The sequence below is a fragment of the Mytilus californianus genome, unplaced genomic scaffold (genome assembly GCF_021869535.1).
Source record: "Mytilus californianus isolate M0D057914Y unplaced genomic scaffold, xbMytCali1.0.p SCAF_7, whole genome shotgun sequence".
NCBI lineage: Eukaryota > Metazoa > Mollusca > Bivalvia > Mytilida > Mytilidae > Mytilus > Mytilus californianus.
This window is the reverse complement of record NW_026262723.1, coordinates 9,683,025-9,710,500: the sequence shown is the minus strand read 5'-3', so window position 1 is coordinate 9,710,500 and position 27,476 is coordinate 9,683,025. Positions and strand designations below refer to the sequence as shown.

At 32.8% G+C, this 27,476-nt stretch overlaps 1 protein-coding gene and 3 long non-coding RNA genes across 8 annotated transcripts in view; 2 read left to right on the top strand and 2 right to left on the bottom strand.

Moving 5' to 3' along the window:
• Positions 1–27,476, bottom strand: part of LOC127709117 (uncharacterized) — a 304,003-nt gene that overhangs the window by 198,990 nt on the left and 77,537 nt on the right. The window lies entirely within an intron of this gene.
• Positions 1–27,476, top strand: part of LOC127709115 (uncharacterized) — a 113,131-nt gene that overhangs the window by 8,788 nt on the left and 76,867 nt on the right. The window lies entirely within an intron of this gene.
• On the top strand, positions 192–2,070 carry LOC127709116 (uncharacterized). The gene is made up of 2 exons (XR_007985509.1): positions 192–674; positions 1,392–2,070. It is a non-coding gene; the product is annotated as an uncharacterized LOC127709116 (long non-coding RNA).
• LOC127709114 (uncharacterized) overlaps positions 3,840–27,476 on the bottom strand; it is a 113,329-nt gene continuing 89,692 nt past the window's right edge. Inside the window, exons 2-5 of one of the 4 annotated variants that reach the window (XR_007985505.1) lie at positions 11,400–11,445; positions 7,754–7,910; positions 5,861–5,936; positions 3,840–4,135 (exon numbers count right to left, since the gene is read on the bottom strand). Coding sequence is in view for 1 of the 4 variants with exons in the window: in XM_052214466.1 (XP_052070426.1) it covers positions 4,079–4,135; positions 5,861–5,936; positions 7,754–7,910 (290 nt within the window). In the remaining 3 variants the exon portion in view is untranslated. The remainder of the gene's footprint in view (positions 4,136–5,860; positions 5,937–7,753; positions 7,911–11,399; positions 11,446–27,476) is intronic. The other 3 variants (XM_052214466.1, XR_007985503.1, XR_007985504.1) reach the window with 3 other exon arrangements.

The following is a 27,476-nucleotide window of genomic DNA, read 5'->3' as shown; positions in this document are numbered from 1 at the left end:
AATTGAATATAATTTCATTGGTGTCTAAAGAGTTTGATGACTCGAATTACGTATTATTAATCATACTTAATCCGGCAGGCGTTTCTTGCAGATTATTGTACAATGTATTTCGTTTAATTTATTCTGATATTCTATCACATAGTTTATAAATATTGTTTTAATAGGCCTATTTATGTACCTTTGGATAAATATTCGGAAAAATGCACTTTCTGCATTTTATTTTAATTCTTTATTCTCATTTCCAATAAGACAGAACCTAGCCAATTAAATGACTTCAAGCAACTAAAGGTCACCGAACGGACTACCAACATGCTCAAAACCCATACTGTATAGTCAGCGAATAAAAGTCCCGATATGACCAAATCTAACACCCTGGTGTATATCAAAACAACAAACAAATAACAAATCTTACAGACAGCAACCAACGCGAACCACTGAATTACATTCCATTGACTTTGGAATTGTTTTTCTGTTAATGTTTTTCCATTATTTACGTATTCAATAAACTATGTATTTATATATTTGAGAATTATACTGATAATACATATAACTGTTAATTCAAGTCTGATTATCGGTAGCAATCAATTATTTTTTCAGAAAACAACTGGCAAATTGCAAAGGAACTTTCACTGCTTTACTGATATGTTTCTTATTGATAGAGAAAACCCAAGCAGGTACGTTTGTTAAGTTAATACACTATGTCACTAAAAATAATCACTTGCAATTACTCAAATTATTTGTATAAAAGACCCTGTTCAGACCGGTTGTCAACCCCAGGTCAATCCACTACACCCCTAAGGAACGGAATCGACCAAGTTGTGACGATTGGTATTCATACATTATTTCCTGCCTAACTTTGTAAATCATATCTCGTTAACACCAGTTTTTTTTCTTAATGTCTGTACGTAACGTTTTTTTTGTATTTTAAATCGAGATCATTGGGCTAAATTTCGATTTTTTTTAACTAGGTTCATTTGCATGTTTTGGAGTTAAGTATGGCGTCCATTTTGCGTAACTTTAATACAATATTGTTTAGCAGTCAGCTGAAACCCGATTCCGGACGTGGGATTTTCCCGCTGCGTTGAAGATCTGTCGGTGGTCTTGGGCTGTTTTCTGCTCTTGGTCGGGTTTGTTCTCTTTGAAACATTCTCCGTATCCATTTTGTATTTTATTATGAACAAGCAGTTAGGTCGAACACCATGTGAATGACTAGGTATTTCAAATTTGAACCTCTCATATATCATAACAAGTCTTTATGAAAAAGGGAATTTGAAGACCATGGATAAATTAGCATTTGTTTTAAGGTGCTGCAGTTGGTCCTAATATTATTATCTATTGTTCTGCAAACATTTACGTGCACATTGTAATGTTTATGTGTTTTAACTTTCAAGCTGTGTGTGGAAATAGATGGTATGATTAACATGATCAAGCTTACAACACCTGCTGCAATCGTGTATTGAATAACATAAAAGAGCGTTCGTGCTGTGGAACAGTAGCGTATGATCGAGCTTACAAAACCTGCTGCAATGGTGTATTGAATCATAAATGGGAGCGTTCTTGCTGTGGTACAGTTGCGTATAATCCAGCATACAAATCCTGCTGCAATGATGTATTGAACCACAAAAAAGAGCGTTCATGCTGTGGAACAAAAACGTATGATCGAGCTTACAACACCTGTTGCAATGGTGTATTGAATCGTGCATGGGAGCGTTCGTGCTGTGGAACAATAGCATATCATTCAGCTTTCAAAAGATGTTGCAATGGCGTTTTGTGCTAGATGGAAATTGCAAAATTTAATTATTTTGTAAGAAAATGTAAGGTTCAACCAGTTCAGATTCTCGAGACTTTTTTCAAGCTAGATTTCTACATAAGAAAATGCCTGTACCAAGCCAGGAATATGACAGTTGTTATCCATTCGTTTGATGTGTTTGAGCTTTTGATTTTGCCATTTACTTAGGGAATTCCTTTTTGAATTTTCCTCGGAGTTCAGTATTTTTGTGATTTTACTTTTTTGGTAGACGATATACTTTTGATAATGATAGCATAAATTCTTGTGATGAACTGATACAATGTATTTATATTTTATCGTATTATTATAATACGTAGAAGGCATTGGAGTATTGCTAATATTGATAATTTATAAACTACTTTCATGTTCCTTTTCGTCATAACTTTCATTACAGTATGAGGGTAGCAAGAAACTTCGAACCCTTCTGTAGTGGCGCAGGTCATCACTCGTTTGTGTTAATATTGTTTTTGCGTAATCTATATGAATGAAAGGAGATTGGTGTATACGTCAATGAAAGAGTGTTTTGTAGACGGTTGTTTTGAATTTGTACTCGCCCTGTTTATCAAACGTTATGCTGTGGGACAATTTCTTGGACTTGATTGGTTAATCAATCTTCTGAGTTGTGCTTTAAAAAGACTTTACTGTGAAAAAATAGATTAGGTCTTGCTTTTAAAACTAGAACCATATTTTGTATATGTATATCAAACTTATCTAAGAACAAAAAAAGACGATGTTGAAAAAAAGAAAGGTGAATGCTATGAATGTTAGGGGGAAGTGGACAACCAACGGACTCTGTTTACATAATCAAGGGTCACATGGGTATTGAATTATAGTCCCTTAAACGTATATCAGTTTCGTATCAGTGCAGACTGGTCGAAATGAATGTGTTCTACACAAGACATATGAATGTTCATATCTACCCACTATATTAAATTTATGATGAGTGGGATATTTTAAAATAATGTATACATTCCCTTTATATAACGATACTCCAAAGTCTGTTATAACATTCGTCTTCAGTATGTATCTTACTGTATACTAAGAATTTTCTTGCATTGGTAAATGTTTACACAAAAAATGATACATGTATGTTCAACGAATAACAAATTTTCTATAGGCTTGTATGCTAACTTGGGCAAAAGCACAAAATCAAATATTCACGAAAATGCAAGTTTGTCTCAATCCACTAACGAAAATAATGAATCCACAGCATGATTTATATCGGTAATAATGAAATTTTAAAAGGAACTAGATATTAAGAAAAACACCGTAAGATATTTAGCAATGAACCACACCGATATGTAAAGTATGCTTTAAAGGGCAAGAGATAACGAAATATTGGGGAAACTAAACAGAAAACTAACGACTTGATAACCAACTGCATAGATATAGCAGTATATCTCACAACTTTTTCGAACTTTTTTTTTAAATTTTTTTTTAACTTGTTTATTGATTTGGCCTTCCAACTATTTTTATTAGTTTGGATCTGATGAGTCTTGAGTAGACGAAACGCGTATCCGATTGGGTATAAAAGCCTTAAATAAAGACCTATCGAATAACCTTTTACAGTGCTGTAACGACACAACATAAAAACAAACAATCAACCAAAATAAGGTGAAACGGGTATCAGAACGATACTGAGCACCAAAAACAACTCAAACACCTCAATAAGACGTTTCAATCTTATTATTGTATGATATTGAAATGGGTCCTATTTTAAAACTAAAAACAGATACGATATTACTCAGCGGGTATCAACCGCAAATTGAATTATTATTCAAAATTGATGAATGTAGACTTGCACCAAATAAGGAATATATAGCTGATCTAGGTACAAACATGTAGTTACGAAGCTGATTACGAACTTGTCGAACGGTAACCAGCAATTGTTCACATATATGTCCTCTGGTCTGTTAGTTAGTTGTCTCATTATCTATCAAAACACATCTCATTATTCTGATATTGAGACATACTGATCAAACCTCGAGTATGTAGAACAAATTTTTAACATCGTAAATGAAAATAAACGACTAAATATATCGCCGAAGAATAGTTTTGTAAAATGTTATTTATTAACAGAACTCAAATTTCCTGGTATCTGTGATGAGTTTATTTCCATAGTGTTCTGGCCAAATCTGAAATTTTAACACTCAGTCGTAAAATATCGTTTTGTTGAGCAGTTTGATAAGTTGTATCTGTTCGTTTTTAGATGATAAAACATATGTAGATAACGGAAGCAGTTGTGTTCGTAATGATATAAAAATACTGTTTGAAAATATTTTATAACATTTACGGTAAGCTTTCTTTGATCTTTTTATTGTCCGAAAATCTCCTCTTCTTACATGTCTGTAATGATAAACAGTGGATTACTTGTCAAGGTCATTACAAAATCTTCAAAATCTGGAGGGTTGAGATTAATATTTCTATTTTGAACAGATATATCATGTTATGGAGGGGTATTTGCGAAAAATACCAGTTAAGGGACAGTGAAATTTCCCCAGCCGCTAATACCCCTCCATAACATGATATATCTGTTTAATTACACTGAATAGGTTTTGATTGAAACTGTCTGTACATGTGAAGGGAAATCGTAGAACCGCGGGAATTATACATGTACTTATACGCGTTAGTACTGTCTTTTTCTAACGTCATGGTATCTATATGTGTAAACGTCATTGTTATTCCATGATCAAATCGTTCATTTGTATAGACATTTGTTTCCCTCTTTATATGTATATTTCTGAGAATTTTCGGTTTAACTCAATCAATAGTGCTTAACCATGTTGTCGGGATAAAGTGAGAAAGGTTCCGAATGATTTTGGCGGGAACTGGCTCAAAGGGTAAACAAGGAATATCCAAAATGGCAAATACCACGGCAGAGAGGGGAATTTGAGGCACATTCACCGGCAGTGATGAAAAAACAGGCAAATTCGTTTGAAATGAGGAAAAAATGTTAGAATATGCGAAAAATACACTGGCTAACAACCAATCAAAATCCGGCATTCTTATATAAGGTGTAATTAGTACAAAAAATCATATAACATTAGACTACTTGATTGGATATTAATTTCTTATGACGTTGTTAACTCTGCATAGAGTTTTTGTTTGCATTATATCTGTATTAGTTTCTAAATTTGTTAATTGAAAAATAGGTTAAGCCTTAATGACAGTGTTCCACGATTAAAGACACATGATTTTACATTAGATTAGTTCTGCACAAAAACAAAAAACACGAACAAATAATTAATCAAATCATCGGTATATTAAATGAAAAGATCCATATCTCAGAAATCTTCAACGCAAAATAACCATAATACCTAGGGAACTAATTTGACAAATTTTCTGGGAATTACGTGGCCCAATTAGAAAATAGATAAAGTTTAGATTGTATCATTTTGTAGTCACTTTAGAATGCCAAATTATTCATACATTAGAAGATTCACAAATAATTGGACATCCCCGATATTCATAGTAATACTGGGTACATAAACTCCACAAAATTACAGAAATCCATAGAATTAAGCATACATGTACTGTCATTTAAGACATTGAAACATATTTCAAATTGTATATTTGATTTATTCTTAGGAAGTAATTATTGAATATAAGGGCGAGCAATACAAACAAATTACACGCACTGTCAGAATTGAAATATAATCTTACAGCTTTTTTTAGTGTGATTAGGCTGCTGTCTCATTGACGATTAACTTACATCTCGTTTAATGCATTTGCATTTGATTCATTTGTATGCGTCAGAGTTTAGTATGGCGTATATTTTGTTAAACTATCATTGTTTAGGGCCCAGCAGAAGCACACCTCCGGATGCATAATTTTCTCGGTCCGTTGAAGACCCATTGGTGGCCTTGGGTTGTTTTCTACCCTTTGGTCGGGTTGTTGTTTCTTTGACACATCTCCTGCTTCCATTCTCTATTCTATCTCAAAAAAGCATCTGCATACAAAATTATATGGCTGTTTTGCTATTAGGTGTTGAAAATAAATGTCTATGCAATATCGACGGCAGGCGTACTTCATTAGCCCACTCAACTTCTTTAAGGTAACCATATTACGTACATGATAATTACAACGACCATCTATACAGCGACGACACAAACCACTGAAACTACGACAGTACGCAGCGCTGGTACATCTAGAATTGATAAATTTTTAAAAATGATAAGTGTTTTATGTTTGTGATACATTAAAATATAATTAAAAGATTACTTTTCTCACATCAGCGAATATGACTTGCCACCGACTATCTAATTGAAATTAGCAACACAACGGTTGTCACAATTATGTCAGAAAAACCCTAAACTCTCAGATATCATGCGTTCATCTCTAATATTTTATGGAGTTCGTCTTCCTTAATCTTACATTTTCTGTGCAGTGTTTTGTAAACTTTTAATTGCCTTTTTGGTAGCTTCATTTTTCTACAATGTTGTCTTCTTTCTTCCGTTTATAGTTTTTATTTTGGTCCTCGATTTTCGAGCAATAGAACTGATAATGTGTAGTTCGTAATCATGGTTGTGACATATATTTTTGTATATGATAACTATCCAAAAGACATAATTTGCGTGATTGCAAGCAACTATTGATCACAATAAGGGCTAAAACGATTTGAAAATTAAGAGGTGAAACATGTTTCAAGCGCTAAACTTATCCTTACTTGGTACAGTTCTGTGACAGTACACCATGAGAACAAACTGTAAATATCAGTTGAACATTTCTTGACTCATCAGATCACAAAAGGACAATTAGGACACAAAATTTCTTTCTATGAATAATCGCAGTTACCGAAAGCTCAACGTCTGTTACAACTATTAAATAAATAATCATTTCACCAACTAAAAACGTCTTGTTTAAATTACAATGCCAACCTTACTTTTTGTCAAGTTCCCGACAAAAGATATTGAAGATGTTCTATAATTGTCTTAATAAAAAAAATAGGAAGATTCACCTTTGGTGCAACAGAAGACAGCAATACAGATATCAAGTGGTGTAGATTTAATTTATTAATGGTCACCGTGCAACCTTCAAACATTAAATAGCAAAACTTATACCATACTGTATGCTAAAAAAGGGCCATATGACATGACAAAATTCAAAACAATTCAGACGAAAATTATTTCATTTGTAAATGTGTAAACAGTGTAGTCGAGCAAGGAATGACATAATTCATACGAAAAGTTCAAATGATTTGAATGTTATTTATTGGTTTTTTCTGCACTTGCCATTCAAAGTCATTTGTAGCTGCAATCAGGAATAATCAAAACAACGAGGACCCTTATGTCGACGTTCTTGCTGTTATGGTGCTTACATAAATGTGAAGGGTGTTTATTTTTATTGGATTAGCGACCATATGTTTCAAAAATAAGGATCGGCAACACAAGCATCAAATACAGTTGTTCCAAAAGAGGTGAGCAAGAGTGAATACCATATTTTTCGTTAATCGTCCTTGTCTGGAAACAACATCATCAAAACGAAATCGGCGGGGAGAATATTACTCTATATATCACTGAGGTATCTGTATTTAAATAGAAGATACCACAACTTTTAACAAACAAATTTGAACCAGTATCCGCTGTACATAATTTATCGAAAACAGAACAGCAAAAATTATAATGCAAGAATCCAAACAAACTGCACTCGAACTCCTGAATCAACCAATCAGCAGTCATCAGAATATATTTGTTGAGGTATCATTTCTATATTATTTCTTGATAATTAAAAAAAGTTGAAGTTTGCGATAACCTTATGAATTGAAATTCAGTTAGATAAATTAGTACAAAACTTCAGATTGAATTTATAGAAATACGTTAATTGGATACTAAGTGATCATGGAATCTGCATCAAAGCTACAATTTGTTGTACAATGTGAGATTAAGTGACAGATCAATCTCTCGAAGGGTACAAGTCAAGTCAGCCAACCTAATTTTAAATGTAAAAAAGACACTGATTTCTTACGCATTTCCATTTCCAGGACTAGAAAAACCCACACACACGCCATTTCTGCAATCGCTTATCCACCAATCACCACCATCCTCTCTCCAACACGATTCGCCATCAGCTATACCATGACAGTTAAAATGAATCTCACTTTCTCTAAGAGTCATTATTCCCCCTGCAAAAAATGTACCCTTCTTGAATAGCAAGAAAAACAAAAGATAAAGTGTTCGTATGAGATCTCTTTAGTATATCTAGTAGTAGATTACAATGTGAAATGTTTCCAAAGATAGATAAACATACGGTAAGAAATATTTAAGGAATGACTGTAATATTTTTTCTGTATATGAAGAAATAACATCAAAAATGTGGTGCATACTGAATAACCCGCGTAGCGGGTTATTTTAAAGTGTGCACCACATTTTTTATGTTATTTCGAAAAGACAGAAAAAATATTACAGTCATTTCTTATAATTTAATTCTAAATTTCATTTAAACCGGAGTAAACCATGAAAAAAAGGTTGTTGACGTCACGGTCACATGACAAAATAATGTCTAAGAGCTGATAGACAAAACAACGTCAGCCAATCAGAAGACGTGTTACATCCAAAATTAAATTATTTGAATATATTTGAAAGTTCTTTAGTTCTGTTGTGCTTTCATTACTTCTTACTGTTTCCAAACAATTGTATTTTATAGTGCATATTATCGGCAATTTGTACATGTTCTGTTTATTCTACTGCATGATAATTTGTTAAAACAAGGACAGGGCGTGATACTCTCAAATATATGGTAATGTTCGGACGCCACGTAAATATGCAGCATTGTCACGATGTCATGGAAATCCGTGTCAATATATCAATGAAACGCACATAACATCATTCATACAAGAGAGGCGGACGATACATTGTAGCAAAAGAATAGTCAAACTCAAGTCGAATACAAACTGACAATGACACGCCAAAAAACGAAAACGACCGGCAATCAAACAACAGTCTACAAAATACAACATAGGAAACTAAAAACTGAGCAACAATAGCTTCTTTTAAGTAAGCAGCAACACTCTATCAAGGTAATTATGACAGTTCTAGAGCTCTAGAATATCGTATTAACTGGCAGGAATGCTGCTACATAGAACTGAAAAGCTGTAATTATCTCTTTTGTCGTACAGATTTGTTCTCATTCGACCCTTATTTGTCAATGCAAGCTTTAAGTGAAGATAATAGGCAGACATAACTGATTTTTATAGTTTTTTTCGTATGTTGTGCTTTTTCACCACTGTCCCAGGTATTGGAGGATTTCGCGCCAGAAAAGATAGTTAACCGCGCCACATTCTGCATGTACCTCTCCCATGCCAGGAGTCTGTAATTCAGTGGTTGTTGTTTGTTGTTGTATATATCATATTTGTTTTTCGTTTATATATATTTTTTTGTAAATAAATCAGGCCGTTAGTTTCTCGTTAAAAATGTTTTACATTTGTCGTTTCGGGGCCTTGTACATTTTTTATGCTGCATAGGTTTTCTCATTATTGACGGCCGTACAGTGACCTATAGTTGTTAACCTCTATGTCATTCGGTCTCTGATGGAGAGTTGTCTAATCGGCAATCATACCTCATCTTTTTATTTTCATATTAAATGTATCTGCCGTATGCTTTATTTTAAGTTCGATGGAGTATATGCGTTCAATGTAGTTACCAAACTTTAAAATATTTAGTGAGAATATATCATTTCTGACGTGAAGTTAAAGGATACTACTAACATTAACAGTACCAACTTTATTGCACCAGATGCGCATTTCGGAAATAAATGTCTCTCCAGTAAAACTCGATGTCAATATATCAGAAAATCTAAATGTATTTAAACAATGGAGAGCTTATAAACCAAAATGGTTTTGGAGAAGACGATCTAAGTTGGACTAACTTGTGTCTAATCCTTTTAATGAGTTTTTTTTTTTTTTGCAAATAAAATATGTTTAAACTAAAATCCAAAAAGGGACAAAAATTATAGCAAAAGCTGGGCATTGAATCAGAGCTTTGCATCCGGGAGATATATTCTTTAATTCTAATTAATTTTCAAAATTGTGTAAATCAATCTTTAAGGACACCACAACTCGGCTAGTCATGAATATGACAGTTGTTTTGAGCTTTTAATTTTGCCATTTGATAAAGGACCTCCGTTTTGAATTTTCTTTTGGGTTTGGTATTTCTGTTATATTACTTTGTGATTGTTGATAAACTTGATGTCGCAATTGGTTTGGTATAGGTATAAGAGCAAAACAACCGAATAAATGTCACGCTGTTTGTACGCTTAGAAAAAGTTTGGCTAACTTTTTCTTGCAATTTCATATTTTTAACCAAACAAAAAGTTATAGTAAAGACTTATTGACGATGAAATAATAATAAAAATAATAATGGCATGTTATTCTTTAATGCTTACATCAGCCTCTTTTTATATTTTTGCTGATAAAGTCAGTATCAAAAGTAACAATGTCAATGTCATATACGTATTGCGTTCATATCTTAATATATTAATCGATATCTACTAAAGTTAACCCTGCGAAAAATAAACTATTTACTGCAAGTTGTGTTTGGTTTTTTATATATATATATATATATATATATATATATATATATATATATATATATATATATATATATATAAGACTCTGAACCGCGAAGGTACTCCGAACCGCATTGTGACGTTATCTTGTTGATAGCTACGCCGAAGTGCAATGGTGGTAATGCTGAAGTGCGATGGTCTACACAAACTACATTTTTATTTCTTTTCATGTCGATGTTGAAGTCAATTTGTATGTTAGCAGCAGTTTTCCAGGTTTTTAAGTTGATAAGGGGCTTATAAACTTTAAATACTACGAGAAATCGGGAGGGTTGGTGGATAGGGGAAAGTTATCTCCCTGTAGCGTTTTTTTTTTCGAAACCTTCAAAAGGTTCATTTTTACGTACGATGGAGCGTGACATTCTCTAAATACATACGGGTCCGCAGACAGACTCTGTGTTATGATATTAAGGTAAGCGAGGAACTCATGAGATGATCAACGTAAAGATAAAATGTTAAAATACCTGTAAAGAATAACGCAGAATTATGTCCACATGTAGAAAATCAAAGAGGACGATCTCTCATTTAGTATGCAGACAATAATGTAAATTGATATACTAAATATTAAATTTACTTCTCATAATAATTGCACGTCTGTTAGATTTTAAACTATTCATCACGCGTCAAAAAGATCATCGCACATCAGTGGACGGACCATCGCAATTCAGCCTAGACCATCGCACTTCAGCGTGACCATCGCTATTCAGCGTCCCCATTGCACCTCCGAGTCCTACATATATATATATACAGCAAGATTATCTGTAGATAGTATTAGGATAATTACTGAAATTCACAATATAACAGGTCGAATATCTATCTGTTCTTTACATTCATTATTGAATTTAGAATTTAATCACATTATCGTTTATTATTGATTGATTGGTAACTTTATTGGCCTTCCAACTTACTTCATTCGAATGATCCTAATGAGTCTCGTATAGATGAACTCGCGTCTGGCTAACTGAATGATAATCATAGCATATTTGATGACTTTCCCTCTACTCTGTCATTATCTTAACAGGGTGAATTGAAATAAAAATACGATATTTACCTAACATACAGCAGAATATCAGTAATACCGCCTTCATAGCAAACACCTTAATGTCCACTAACTATGTTATTTTGCTTTAAATATGTATTACAGAAAACATGTTTTGTATCTATACGAAAACAAACTGCGCATCATTATGTTGTTTACAACGATAGTGACCACATGAAAAGTTGTGGTTACCGTTCAACACGATATTTTAATTTAACCTTCATCTAATTTACATCGGAGAATCTTTAAACTGTTTCAATTGATGAAAGTCAAGGATGCATCAAAAGGGTTGAGCAGTAACAATACAGATACATTCATGTTACAAACTCAATCAATTTTATTTTCATGTAGCCCCTTTGTTCTAGCTCCGGGAATTCTTTATCTTTCATGTAACCTCAATAGTAACTGGTTTTTTTTTCTCTGGCAGACATATTATATACATTTACCTAAATATCTACCTGTATACAAGCATGCATTTTTTTTCTCAAACGCTCAGTGTAAAGATGTTTTCAAACATAATGTCTAACTATGTCTTAACACCATGTTTTAAGTGGTTACGCAGCATATCATGAAAAAATTAGTTCTTACTCAAAACAAAACAAAATATACGCTTAAAAATTACTGCTTATCGGAATTTTGAAATAAAAGCAACAACTATTTGCTCGGAGTTGGATAATGTGTCCAGGTAGAGTAACATATTACTACAAACTTTTAACGTGTGAGCTAGTATCTTAGAAACAACGTTGATTATGTAGGTCTTGTAAAAAACACAGTTTTTGGTGGGGTTAGTTTTCTATTTTGTGTTATGTGTACTACTGTTTGTATTTTGGTCAATTTACCCTTTTTGTCATGACGTTGACAGTTGTCATCGAATTATGAATTTGAATATCAATTTGGTATGTTCAACCTGTCTTAAATAATCATATGCTTTTAGCCTGATATGCATGAAATATTTATTTCTCACTTGCGGTCAAACAACATTCCAGATATTCATATATAGGATAAAAAATAAATGAGACATCAACCAGACAACACAATAAATGCAAAACCAAATGTGTCGGATTTTATTAAAGGTTGCCGTAAAAAATGAGATATAGAAAACACAAAAGAATTACGTGTGTATTACATGTTTCTAAAATAACGTTCTAAAAAAGAAGCGTTGGTATCTCATTGTAAATTACCAGTGGTTGGACTCCAGCACATTCTCCGGTTACAACATAGCATTATTTAACCAATATGTGGTTCTTTTGTATTTATCAGTATGTTTGTTTTTAGTGTTTTCTTGTGTTTTGTGTACTATTGTTTGTCAGTTTTTTTTTTTCTTTTTCTTTCTATTTTAGCCATGGCGTTGTGAGTTAATTTTCGATTTATGAGTTTGAATGTCCCTCTGGTATCTTTCGCCCCTCTTTTAGACTAGATATACATGGTCAGGATTGCAGTAATATAAAATGTATTTTATAAATCAATTTATTCTCATGAAAATAATAAAAAAAAAGGCCTTAATAAGATAGTTTATTTCCATGTTTTGTCTTGTTCATACATTATTTTTCTTCCAAGTTTTGTAATATATATATATATATATATATATATCGTGGATACCAGTTATCGTCTGAGGGTGTTTATATATCATGGATATCATTGTCGTCTGAGGGTGTGTACGTAAAGTTTCTGTATTCAACACGTAGATCGTTGGGCTAATTAGATGTATGGGAATTCATCTAATTTGGGATGTGGAAATTTGGAGTTGGTAACTAATAAACTATTTCACATATTTTACACTACTATGAGCCAAATCCCCAAAAAAAATTCAGTCAATTATTTATACAAGTTGATCAAGAAATCCAAGTTATTGCAAGTTTTTTTGTAAAAAAAAAGAAATTTGATGTTACGTATTAATTCATGAAAGAAGACATTAAAATCATAGTTACTGATATCTAAAATGATAATGTCCTTTCCTTATAAACCTGCTACAATGATATATCTAATTATAAAAAGGAGTAATCAAGTTGTGGAAATATAGCGTTCGGTCAAACTTACGAACTGTTGTAGGGGTGTATTGAATAACGCTGTTGAACGTTCTTCCTGTACATTCGGTAGCTTTTGATACTGCTGATTATGTCAGTATCGCTTATGAACTGTTTACAATGCTATTTATATGACAGTTCTGAAGAGAGTTAAAAAATGATCAATACTATGTGATATGATATAGAACTACATAAGGTAAAACACTGGCACTTTCAGAAAATATATAGTCTACTTTAAATAAGTCGTTCAGTTCACAACGCGGCAATGATGTATTGCAAAATGTCAGGCAGAGTTCATGCTGTGGAACGGTTGCCATTAATCGATATAGCAAAACCTGTTGCAATGGTGCATTGAGACATGTCATGGAGGCTTCATGTTATGGAACAGTTGTGTATGATTGATCTTATATTACCTGCTGCAATGATGTATTGCATAACGTCAGTGAGGGTTCCTGCTGTGGAATAATTGCCTTTACGAAAGCTTACAAAACCTACTGCAATGGTGTATTGAGAAATGTCAGATGGGGTTCATGCTGTGGAACAGTTGCGTATAAAGCATCTTACAAAAGTTGCTGCAACGGTGTTTTGTGCTAGGCGAAACTAGCAAACGTGGAACAGCTTTAATTGTATGCTTAATAGTGGTTTTTTTTCTTCATTTCTTAGTTCAAAGATGTCAGATAACATTTATTAGACTATAGAGACTTTTTTCATGTTAAATTGATAGATTTTTTATTGAGCGTATACCTTTAGTTGTCTAAGTGTTTTGTGTATTAATGTTTGTGTTTTGGTCTTTTTCTTGTCTTGCCATGGCGTTGTTATTTTCCACTTATGAGTTTGACTGTCCCTTCGGTATCTTTAGCCTCTCTTTCAAACTCAACAAAGGGATAAACAGTAAAATAAATCTGTCGAAAAGGGAAGAAATTATTGAAACGATACGGACCACCAAAATAGCTTACAACACTGAATAAAACGTTACAATAAACGCATCAACGATACCAGGAATTACATTTTGTACGCCAGACCCACTTTTCGTCTATAAAAAGTTAAATAACAAAAATACCGAACTCCAAGGAAAATTCAAAACGGAAAGTCCCTTATCAAATGGCAAAATTAAAAGCTCAAACACATCAAACGCATGGAAAACAACTGTCATATTCCTGACTTGGTACAGGCATTTCCTTATGTATAAAATAGTGGATTAAACCTGGTTTTATATGTGCATGTTCACACTATACTAAATTCATATACAGGAGTGTGCTCCTTACGCAGAAACTGCTAAGTACCGAACGTGGCCTATTCTCTAATATGACTGTCATACCGAATGTGAATTTGCATTGCTATACGATGTGTCTCGGTATTTTGTACATCTAACATTCATGTATTTATTTTTGATGTTTCTGCTATGGTTTCGGATGGATAATGTGTTATGCGTTATCGCTTGTAGTCCAAATTATTATAAAATTGCCTTTCAATACCATCATTGTCATGAAAATTGTTTGGACTGGTATTGTAAAAATAATTGTACAAAGTTCGAGATTGCATGTTCGTTACGTACGTGCGCCCCTGTTTGTGATGTCCTGTGGTGTCTGTCGTTGATGGAAGATGTTCGTTATTGTTCTGCGGTTTGCATGTTGTGTCGACTATTATATTATTTGTTTGTACCTTTCTCTGTAATGAGTGTTCTTGCGTGTGGTTGTGCTGTATTTCTGTCACGTAGTGTTGTCATTTTAGCGATATTATTTAACATTGTCATACAAGCGGGAGGTTTGGCTAGCCATTAAACCAGGTTCAACCCACCATTTGTTCTGTAAATGTCCTGTACCAAGTCAGAAATATGACAGTTGTTATCAAATAGTTCGTTTCTATGTACGTTGGCGTTTGTTTTTGTTGCCCTTCAGTGTTCCTATTGTTGATTGTTTTCCCCTTATAGTTTATGTGTTTCCCTCGGTTTTAGTTTGTTACCCGGATTTGTTTTCTCTCAATCGATTTATAACTTTTGAACACCGGTATACTACTGTTCCCTTTTTTTATAGCTCGCTAAACCTTTCACTTGCATGACAGTCGCATACAATTCCATTATATTGATAACAATGTGTGAACAAAACAAAAAGACATAACATGTAAAAATGTCAAAAATAGGGGTACAGCAGTTAACATTGTTATATTCTTAATCACTATAAAAGCAAACAAATATGTCAACAAAGAAAAACAAAATGGCAAATAGACAAAGCATATAAGCAAATATGAAAGACAAGAATACAAAAAATGACGATAGCACAATAACACAATGGCGGGATGTATAAGTACCGAGCCACTCATCAATGACGCTCGGATCACAAGAATTAAAAAAGCCAAATTGAGGACTAAAAATTTCGAAAGGTTTTCCCAAACACAGCAAAGGTAATATAATCCTGGGGTAGAAAATCCAAAGTGTTTCAAAAACTCAAAGTTCAATTTCATTATGGTTCGACATTGAAACGGGTCCAATTTTAAAACTGTAAACAAAATTGTTCGCCTGGTATGAACCAACAATTACACCAAAAAGCCTAGTCCCAAAAAAAAACAGATAACTGTTACAGGTACAAGCTTATAGTATGCAAACTCAATAACAAACATGCAATAACCTGTATTTGTGTTTTCTCAAAAACCAAAACGGAAAACGAAAGTATTTTCATTTTTCGTTTTTGATTTTTCAAAAACCAAAATGGAAATCAAAAGTGTTTTAATTCGTTTTTCGTTTTTGATTTCACTAAACAAGAAAAATATCTACATTTGTATTCCATTTCTGTATTTTGTTCTATCTAATTCTCGTTTTACGTTGTACAATGTTTTCCTTTCTTTTTCCATAGCCATCGGTAACCCGGTGTATTTCCTGCTTCATGTAGACAGAATAGACCGCATGACTTATGATTTGAACTAAGGTGGTTAATGAATCAAAGACTTTCAAATTTCTTGTTTTTATCTATAATAAAATGTAAAATTACTACATTTAAATGTTAAATGAATGACAATTTTAAATTATACAATGAAATATTATATAAAGATGGTAAAAATAAAACGACTAATTACAACATCACATAAACAAGGGAGGTTACTACTTATCTGCAAAGAAAACTAGCCCTGCATAGCGGTTATCAGATCAATAGTATTTAAATCGGAGATAATGTCAGCAAATGGAAAAGATTTTATCAATCTGAACAATAAGAATGCATGATCTTTACTTTTCAGTTTTGAAAGGGGTTAGTAATCTAAGATGATTAGAACTGATGACCTAGATCCATCTGTCATTATTAGTACTATTACACGAATGACTATTCCTTAAGAATGATTTTAAATTGAGGAACTTTTTTAACTTGAAATTGTGTTTACGGGTTTAAAATACAGTCTTTTTTTATTTTCTGATAAAAAAAATTAAATATATGGTATTATCATAACAAGACTTTATTTGAATAGAATAAACATGTAACACTTTCTCGGATTCACTTTTCATCGTGTTCATGATTGCATATCCGGGACATCGTCTTTAATGTATGTCTAAAAGATTAATATCCGAAAAAATAATTCACAATAGTACTTTGTTAACCTTCTAGGATTATTCAAGAATGACGGATTTTTTTTACCATGGGGGTATTTTTTGTTCCGTTACTGAGGATATGTTTTGTCCTTTACGAATCCATATGACAAATTTGACTCCAATAGGGATCAATTTTGTCTCATAGAAAAAAACGTAGTTATTATCCGATAGATTTTTTTTCTTCATTTTTATCGGATATAACAGTTATTCTGAAAAATACAAACGATTCATTGAAGTTTCGTATGCATCTATCAAGATCCAGCAACTTTTGTCTAGTATAAAAGATTGCCTTGGTTTATAGTAAAACGGTATTATTTGTTTTGCTTACATTGGTTAAATAATGAGATGTATGTTTCAGAAATTTACACAAGTTTATTTTCGGCTTTGACTCTCGGGGACACTGTCGTTTACAGTAAAAGACGAAAGTCTACACATATACGTCCTTATTTGAAAGCCAAAGAATGTATAAAATAGATAAGAGTGTAGAGCTATATGACCAATAAAGGACCTACACATTTACAACATTCTTTGTATATATGTGTCTGTCCAAAGTCAAAAGCACGTAGTTGAGTGGTTTTCGTAACTTCAATTCTGTTATATATTTGGGCTTTTTTTTGTGTGGCAAGATTGCTTTGTTATAAAGAAGGCCGTTAGTTTGCTCTATTGAATTGTTTCTAATTTTTTTCATGTCGGGACGGGGCTTTTAATAACCGACTTTACGGTTTCCGAATTTTTCATTATTGAAGGTCGTATAGATATAACTGCTAAAATTCCTCTTGATTTGAACTTTCTTGAATAGTTGTCTCACTAGCAATTATACCACATTTTCTTATTTCTAGGCCAACTTAGTCTGCTGTAGCTGAAACCTACGTTTCTTAAAAAAAATCTATTATATTAAATTTATATATTGACAATTTAAGAAATGTTTGTCATAGATATTTGTTCGTGACATACAGTGGAGATCACTTCTAACCGTTCATCATAACTGTCAGAATCTGTCAGGAGAACTGTTCTAGGACAGTATTTAGAACTATCATCCTGACACCTTTTAGACAGTTCTAGCTAGAACAGTTCTAACCTAGAACTGATTTGGTCAGTTCTACCTAGAACTGATTTAGACAGTTCTACCTAGAACTGATCCTGACAGTTCTACCCTAGAACAGTTTTAGACAGTTCTACCTAGAACTGACCAAATCTTTGGTCAGATCTACGACTAGAACAGTTCAACGGCTAGAACAGTTCTACGACTAGAACAGTTCTACGATTAGAACTGATTTGGTCAGTTCTAGGGCTAGAATTGATTTAGTCAGTTCTTACTCTTTGTCTTAAAAATAAATAAGTCAAAAGAATATAATATATATTAAAAAATTCTCATCACAGCACTGTTTTAACATTTCTCGTTACGGAAAATGTCGTAACTGCAGTGACGTCATTTAGAACTGTTTTACAATCCTGACAGGTTTGGTCAGTTCTACGGCTGTACAGTTTTAGACAGTTTTGCTGACAGTTCTACGGTTAGAACTGATTTGGTCAGTTCTGTTGACAGTTCTACGACTAGAACTGATTTGGACAGTTCTACCCTAGAACTGATCCTGACAGTTCTACCTAGAAACTGATTTGGTCAGTTCTACCTAGAACTGATTCTGACAGTTCTACTTAGAACAGTTCTAGGGTAGAACTGTTCTAGGTAGAACTGTTCTAGGACAGTTTTGAACAGTTCTATGACAGATTAATCTGACAGTTCTAATGAGAGGTTAGAAGTGATCTCCACTGTAAGTATCAAATATTTTAGCTATGAAGATGTGTAAACCCTTAAATAAACCTTGTTTCTTTGGGCAATACCTACGGGAATAAAAATTGTTATTTAAAATAAAAACCCTTATTAGAAAATCGGTATAAAATTGTTTGCAATTATCAAAATCAAGTAAAAAAAAGTGTATATATATATGTATGAATCGGAGGTGCAATGGGGATCATGAAGTTTGATGGTCACCCATGAAGTGCGCTGGTCTGCTTCCGAAGAGCGATGAGCCGTTCGATGGTGTGCGATGGATTATATAACGCGGGATACCTATAGATTAAAGTCTACAGATGTGCAATTATTATGAGCAGTATACTTGTTTCAATGTCAGTATATAAAGCATTTACTAGTGTTATGGTCTATGGATGTATTAGTTACAGTTGCATACTAATTGAGAGATCGTCCCTTTTGATATTCTGCATGTGGAAATGATTCTTGCTTCAACATGTATCTTTACTTTGTTTACGGTTATATTATAAAAATAATAGTTTGTGGACCCGTGCGTATTTAGGGAATGCCACTCTCCATCGTACGTAAAATAAAACTTTCGTATATTTCACGTTTCAGAGTCCTACATGTATATCAAATTTTACTCACAACTCAGAAAGTTGATACCAGCGCGGGTTGCGCTTAAACCTTTTATTCTAGATGTCAGGTAAACTACTTGTGTTTATGTTGGACTGCTGTCTGATTGACGAATACCTGTCATTTTATATATATATTTTTTTTAATTTGTTTTTTAGGGATGCATCCAGTTGCACCTTTTTATTTAAAATATATTTTCGTGACGTAACCTCAAAAGATTAGACACTTCAATAAAAAAAATTAAGGGAAAATGGAACCTATTCTCGCATGTTGCACTTTGGGTCATTGTTCTTTTCGACAAAATACTGCTTTGAATTTCAATTTTGATATAAATATAAAGAAGCCACAATTTGGTTCCTAAAATAAAATGGATATTTTTTAAAACCCCTACAGCTAGGTAAAGCCTATCTCTTGATATAGGCTCTTAAATTCGGCAACTGTTAGAGACCGAACGTGCGAGGGCTCAGCCTGTATAGCCATCAAGTTCGTTAAAACTTTCATCATCCTTTTACAGATTTTTTTAAAATACGATGGTTTTTGCCTTTTTCGAAACTAAAACGTGATCAAATATGACTGGTGGCCTTCGGCTGTTATCTGCTCTTTTTTGGTTTTTTGTCTCTTTTACATATTCCCCATTTACATTATAAATTTTAAATAAACTAAAAATATGATAAACAAATGTATTCTTGTTGTCAGATCAAAATACATTTAACAAGCCAATGCGTTGATTCAGGTTATATTCTACTGAATTTACTATATCGATAATTTTACATTCGTTACTATTACGTAATATATATATATATATCAGTCCTGTGTCCAGGTGAGAAATAACAACATGTGGTTTGTATGTCAGGTGAGAAGTGACAACGGGTGGTATGTAAACAAAAATGTTTATCGTCTTCCATTATACATGAGGGTGTGGATGGGGGTTTACAGATTAGAAAATCATTGACAAAAAAATAAAGAATACAGAAAATAACAAGACAAATATATAGACAAGAGAATGATGAGGTACTAGAATATATGGAATAATCGGCAAAAGGTATAACGAATAGAAAAAATTGCCTAAAATGAAAGAATACAAAAATAATTAATTCCCATTCAGACCCTCATAATCTGGCCATGACATTTAACTTTAGGGCAATTATGGGCAAACGATACAGTTTTAAACCCACAGTGATTTTTCACGAAAGTTCACATACAAGCTAATTTTTACAAAATCAATTTGAATATGTAATAAAAATTATATCTTTATGTACTAAATTTAAAAGATAAATGGGTTTGAATTTTTCGACATTTACTTAAAATTTCGGTTTCTTGGACATTTCTGTCCTTTGAACAGACATCCTTAACTTTTTTGTTTCAAAAGATAAACATATGCGAATTTGAGATTAGGAATATCTTCATTACAAAATTGGGCTCTACATTTGTGTAACAATTCTTTATTAATATTCAAATTTTGTTAAAAGATTTTTGTTGTATATTCATCTAGTTGACAAACAATCGGTTGCTTCTTCATAAAAGTTGGAACGAATAATCTTCATACAGTATCAAGCCAAACGTCATTTTTAAAAAGAGGGGTCCATGTTCCCGTTTTTAAGCTAATGATTAAATCTCTAAAAAATGCATCTTTTTCCGATATTTCACAGTTTGACGTCGCAAAAAATAACATTTTATGGCAGCAATTAATGTGTCGATAAAAAGAACGAATTCTTCAAAATATGAAATTCTGTCAAAAACCATTGTATAGGTTAATATTATTAAGGTCATCCGAAAAAGTTATAAGACTGATAATAACATACTAAATCACTTTCATGCAATTAGGTTTAATCCTAAAAGTTTTAGAAGAAAGAGTTTAATGTCTGCTTATTTAGATTAATTCTGCGAATTGTTTTTGTCTGCAAAAGCATCATAGAGAGAGATAAAGAGAATGACAACATGGACAACCAATTGAATAAAATGGAGGTGTGTCAAAGAGACAACAATCCGACCAAAGAGCAGAAAAGGGTGCGTCTAAACACGTCTAAGGACATCTTAGTACACTAATGACTTATAAAAATCAACTAAGGGCTAAATTTCAAAGGGTTTCTATTTTTTTTTTTTTTTTTTTAAACATAGGATAATCCGATTTCGCTATTTTTTTTCTATAAATGAACTTTATCATATACCTTATAGAAAAATAAAATAAAAAAATGGGGTCAACGTTCATTTAAGCTCACAATCTGTCTTCGAAAGAAGCATGCATTTTTGTTAACTTAAAGGTACTTTTTTCCTGTTGAACTAATAGGAGAAACATAGGTAATACCGAAATAAAAATAGAATTAAATTACAGAAATCGCTTAAATTTTACAATTGTTTAGTTTAAGTACAGCTTATTTGAAAACAATAATAAAAAATATAGGTCACCGATGAGTTAAAAAATATATTTCAATTTAAATGCCAAAAAGTGGCATTTTTGCACCAAAGGGAGATAATTTGGAGCTTTTTCAATGATATAAACATTTTAAAAGTCATCGGGGGCCAAAACGAATCGATTTTTTTTGTTGATTTTTGTACAATATCATAAAGTAACAACTAATAGTGTAATGAATAAAATTTGTAATAAAAAAAAAATGTAAAATTTTTTGCTGAAATTTTTGTACCCTCGAGCCTCCTTAAGACTTGGAATGTTCAGTAAAATTGTCGACCAATCAACTCGGAAAGCGAGATATCTAAAATTTGTATACCCTTATATATTTTCATCATCATACATCAATTCTAAGTGCAATCCAAATAAAATGGCTTTTAGAATCTTGTAGAAAGCGCTTATCGTTCATTCGTCAATGAATCATTCAGCGTGCGTGTATCGTGTGTGTATCATTCATCATTCATCCTGCGTGTATCGTGCATCGTGCGTGTATCGTGTGTTCATCATTCATCATTCATTTTTCGTTAATCTTCCGTGTAACGCTCATCGCTCATCGTACGTGTATCGTGTATCGTGCATTCACCGTGCATTCATCGTGCATTCACCGTGCATTCATCGTGCATTCACCGTGTGTGTATCGTGCGTGCGTGTATCGTGCGTGTGGTCAGTTTGAATGTATTAAATCAAAACATGACTACGACGCATTTAAAGGTGAAGCAAAAGAGTATCTGTAAGCAAATAGTTGAAAAGTTAGTAAATGTGTTCTTTTCGTTGTTATTAATCATAATTAAAATATATATCATAGATACCAGGATTTTAAACATTGTACGACAGACACGCGTTATGTGTACAAAAGATATATTCGTGACTCTAGAATCCTAAAAAAATAAAGATAAAAAGTCAAATAAGTACGAAATTGAAGAGGATTGAGGACCAAAAATTTCGAAAAGTTTTGCCAAAAACAGCTGAGGTAATCTATTTCTGGGGTCGAAAGTCTTTAGTACTTCGAAAAATTCAAATATTTGTAAACATACCAGGCTTCTTTTTTTATAATTAGTATAAGTGATATACAATTAAAAGACCCCATTGGAAATAGGGAAAAACGTTCTAAATGGTACTTGCTATATTTCATAGTGGTATATACACATATTTTAAAGCTATACTTGGATATATTTGATATCGATTTCTTAATGGATTACCTGTTACCTTTGCCACTAATTAAAATACAAGTAAACGAAACAAATCCCAAATCGCTGTTACAGTAACGTTTGCAATCTTCGGAAGATTAAGCTGTTTTAGATCTACAAGTTTAAGAGTATATGTCAGCGTACTTAAACATGTATACTCGTATTACGAACGGAAGAACGTGTCACCATGATTGCATGTAGAAGTACAATTAACAACATATATATCTAAAGCATAAACTAAGCTAGTCTAACGATAGCAAAATTTTGAAGTGGTGATTTCACCTCTATTTACGTAGAAGAAATCTATTTGTAGAAACCTCTTGATCTTTAGCTTCCTAGACAGCAGAAGTCCTGTATCTTGATGATTTGAACAGGAACCACAAACATTAGATTACCGTGTTTACGAAGAGGCATTAATGTCAATATCCTTTGGACTATTTTTTTTCACCTATATCTTTAATAGAACAATGTTGTGTTAGCTTTGATTATGTGAAAAGTTGAGGACATTGTGACTATTCGCGTTGCCAATGCTGAACACAACATTATTAGGTCTTTGCACTCTTCCGTGGAAATACTTATTGATTTTTTTCTGATTATTATTATACTTTTAATTTTTGCGAGAAGATTTTGATTCGCAAGAAGTCGCTTAGATATATATTTGGTGTATGACGTCGAACAGTTTATTCAAAGACTGTTTTACTTGTTATCTCTACTTCTTCGCAACCGTAAAAAAAATCGATGACTATTTTTTTTCCAAATTGCTTGTTTTATGCTCAGGATGTAAAATGAGCAAAGCGATCCGGAGACTCCATATGAGAGTTATTTCTCCTTATTTATTTGATATAATTGAAATGTATTTGTAACTATTAAACCATAAGTGATAGACACCTAGGGTCTTTTGATATGATCCAGTGTCCAAACAAAATATTTATGAGGTCAAGGTCAAGGTCACGGTCATGTTCTAAATTTTTATTTTAGCTAATTATTGCTTCTCCTCAGAAACTGTATAAGATAGCAACAAAATATTCTAACTAAACTGTTAGCTTTGTCATGTCGTAACATATATATTTTGGTTTGAAATTTAATGTGGCAAGACCTTCAATTATTCCCTGAATTGATTTTTTTTTCTTCCGTCACTTCTATACCTTGCTAGAAGATTTCATTTCGCAAGATATCGCTTAGATATTTTGTATATAATATCGAACAGTTTATACGCTTTTGAAACTGACACCGTTTAACATGTTTCACCAAAAAATTTCTCGTTATATTCTAAGGATATCAAAAATAATTTTGACCAAATCGATCCGGAGACTACATATGAGAGTTATTCCCCGTATGCATTTTATATAAGTGATATGTATTGGTAAATGGTAAACCCTAATTGATAGAGACCTAGGGTCTTCTGATTTGAGGTCCAGGGTCCACCAAAAGGAAAATGAGGTCAAGGTCAAAGGTCAAGGTCATGTTTTGAATTTCAATTTTGTTTTATTATAGTTTCATATGAGACTGAGAGTGACATTTTCTAAACAGGGTGTAGCAATTTCTCTCCCTTATTTCAGAAAATCCCAAAAATCTATAGATGACGACGGATAGGTTCCCATCTCATAATCACAATCCAGCCCTCCTTTCTCTTCCATGTGACCGACCGAATTATACTTACTATCGGGTTTGTATTTATATGAGCACAGGTTAGACATGTCGAGCTTGATATGCTTACCCTACTGGAGCAACTGAGATCCATCCCGGTTTTTGGTGGGGTTCTGGTTGCTCGGTCTTTAAGTTTCTATATTATTTTTATATATTGTTGTTTGTCTTTTTTGGTCATTTTATCCCATGGCGTTGTCAGTTTGTTTTCGACTTATGAGTTTGAATGTGGCTTTTGTATCTGTTGCCTCTTTCTGACAATGGTTATACTGACTATCAAGAAATGAAAATTTTTTTCAAAATAATCCTTTAAAATTATATGCCTAAAATTAAATGATGTCGGGGCCTTTTATAGCTGACAATGCGGTATGGGATTTGCTCGTTGGTGAAAGCCGAATATTGGCATATAGTTACTTAAATCTACGTCATTTAGACTCTGGTTAATCGTTGGCTCATTTTCATCATACAACATCCCCATATTTAATACAAATATGATATTTAATTATATGTTTTCAGAAAGCGTTTTAAGCATGTTGACAACAATTTTGTTAAGCTTTGCCTGCTCATACAATTAATTGACGGGGAAAATATACACTGTGAATAACAGGTGTAGTGTTTTTTTGCGCTAAGCACTACATACTCACGTAGACAATACTATTGATTGATGGATAGAACGCATAAAATTGAACATATTCCGAAGATTTATTAGAGTACATACTATCTATGACTCTTTCATTTTGCAAAAGTATTTAAAATTAGATTTTTTGACACTTAACACAAGTATTTCCAATTCCAAACTTAACGACAAATTGAAAGAGTTGGCCCAGCTTTGTTTCATAAAAACGAATGGTCAACGTAGATACAAGTATCTTGTCTTAGGCAGGGACAAATCGTACATTGTAAAAAATCACTCTGATTCAAACATAAATTCTCTTAAATTGAAATTAACAAGGTGCTTGATTTCTTGAATTATAACAAAGTTACGTTTGAAGGACGTCAAAAACAGCAACTGTGCTCCTATTCTTGCCGACTAGTTCCTTTATTCATACATGTGGTTTGAGGCTGACTTCATACTTATAGGAAGAATTAAAGAAAAATAAGTTGGCATTATCCCTTAACTTCACTTTCCGCTATATAGATGATGTCCTCTCACTAAATAATTCAAAGTTTGGTGATTATGTTGAACCCATCTATCCCATCGAACTTAAAATAAAGGATACAGCAGATACTGCTTAGTCGGCCTCATATCTTGACTTACATCTAGAAATTGAAAATGAGAGGTCGGTTGAAAACAAAACTTTATTTAAAAAAAAAGATAATTTCAGCTCTCCAATTGTGAACTTTCCATTTCTATGTTACAACATTCCAGCAGCGCCTGCAAATGAAATATATATATATATATATATCCAATTTGATACGATATTCCTGGGCTTGCGTTTCCTATCATGGTGTCCTTGATAGGAGGTTGCTGCTCACAAAAAAACTAGTACACCAAGAGTTCCAAGATGCTAAGTTGAAATTATCGCTTTGTAAATTTTACGGACACCATCACAAGTTGGTTGACCGTTACGGAATCACGTTTCACAGATGACGACGGATAGGTTCCCATCTCGTAATCACAATCCAGCCCTCCTTTCTCTTCCATGTGACCGACCGAATTATACTTACTATCGGGTTTGTACTTATATGAGCACAGGTTAGACATGTAGAGCTTGATATGCTTACCCTACCGGAGCAACTGAGATCCATCCCGGTTTTTGGTGGGGTTCTGGTTGCTCGGTCTTTAAGTTTCTATATTATTTTTATATATTGTTGTTTGTCTTTTTTGGTCATTTTATCACATGGCGTTGTCAGTTTGTTTTCTACTTATGAGTTTGAATGTGGCTTTTGTATCTGTTGCCTCTTTCTGACAATTGTTATACTGACTATCAAGAAATGAAAAAAATTTTCAAAATAATCTTTTAAAATTATATGCCTAAAATTAAATGATGTCTTAATTTCAAACAACTTTCTTTGTGAAAGTTTAAGAATAATTTATATTACATAATTATAATTTGTTGTGTATATGTAAGACATAATAGAACAAACGGAGCAAACTATAAAATTAACCTACAATGTATCATGTTAATTACGTCAAATACATAGAAAAGCATCCTGTTTACAGGTTGTTCCCTTGTCTTGACTCACTGCTTATCCGGATTTATTACAAATAACAATTTTATTGCGACTTTAACCTGATGACAATTTAAACACATGATGCTGATTCAAGTTTGCACATACGACACATGTTTCTATGATATGTAGAAGAACTCTTGTCCGTAAACAGAATGCACAGAAAGGCATCATGTTTAGTGGTTGTTCCCCAACCCTGATTTACTGGAAATTCGGATTTTTTTAAAAATAATAACGCGCAATGACACTTTTACCCTGATGCAATATAAATATTGAAAGGACACAATGCTTTACACATACGTATAAGAAAATGATTAATCTGAAGCTGTTGCTTTAAAGTCAATATCAAAAAGGTAGCTTCAAACATTTATATTTCGTAATTACTGACTATGGGTAGTTCGTCTGATCAACGATCTGTAATAAATCACAAAGAACTAGAACTAGTTAATCTGGAGTTTTGAAACATTTCTATAATTTTAAACTAAGTCCTGCAACTCTTTTATCTGGTATTGAACGACTATTTTCTCAAAGTGGCAAATGTTGATATATTTACATTTCAGTTTTTTTGTTTTTGACTATATATCTAATGTAAACAAAGAATATAACCCTTATTTTCATAAACTTGAGACAGAAAAATTTCAAACAAAAATTGCATTAAACATCAGTATGTTCGAACGTTTGGAATGATTGTTAAT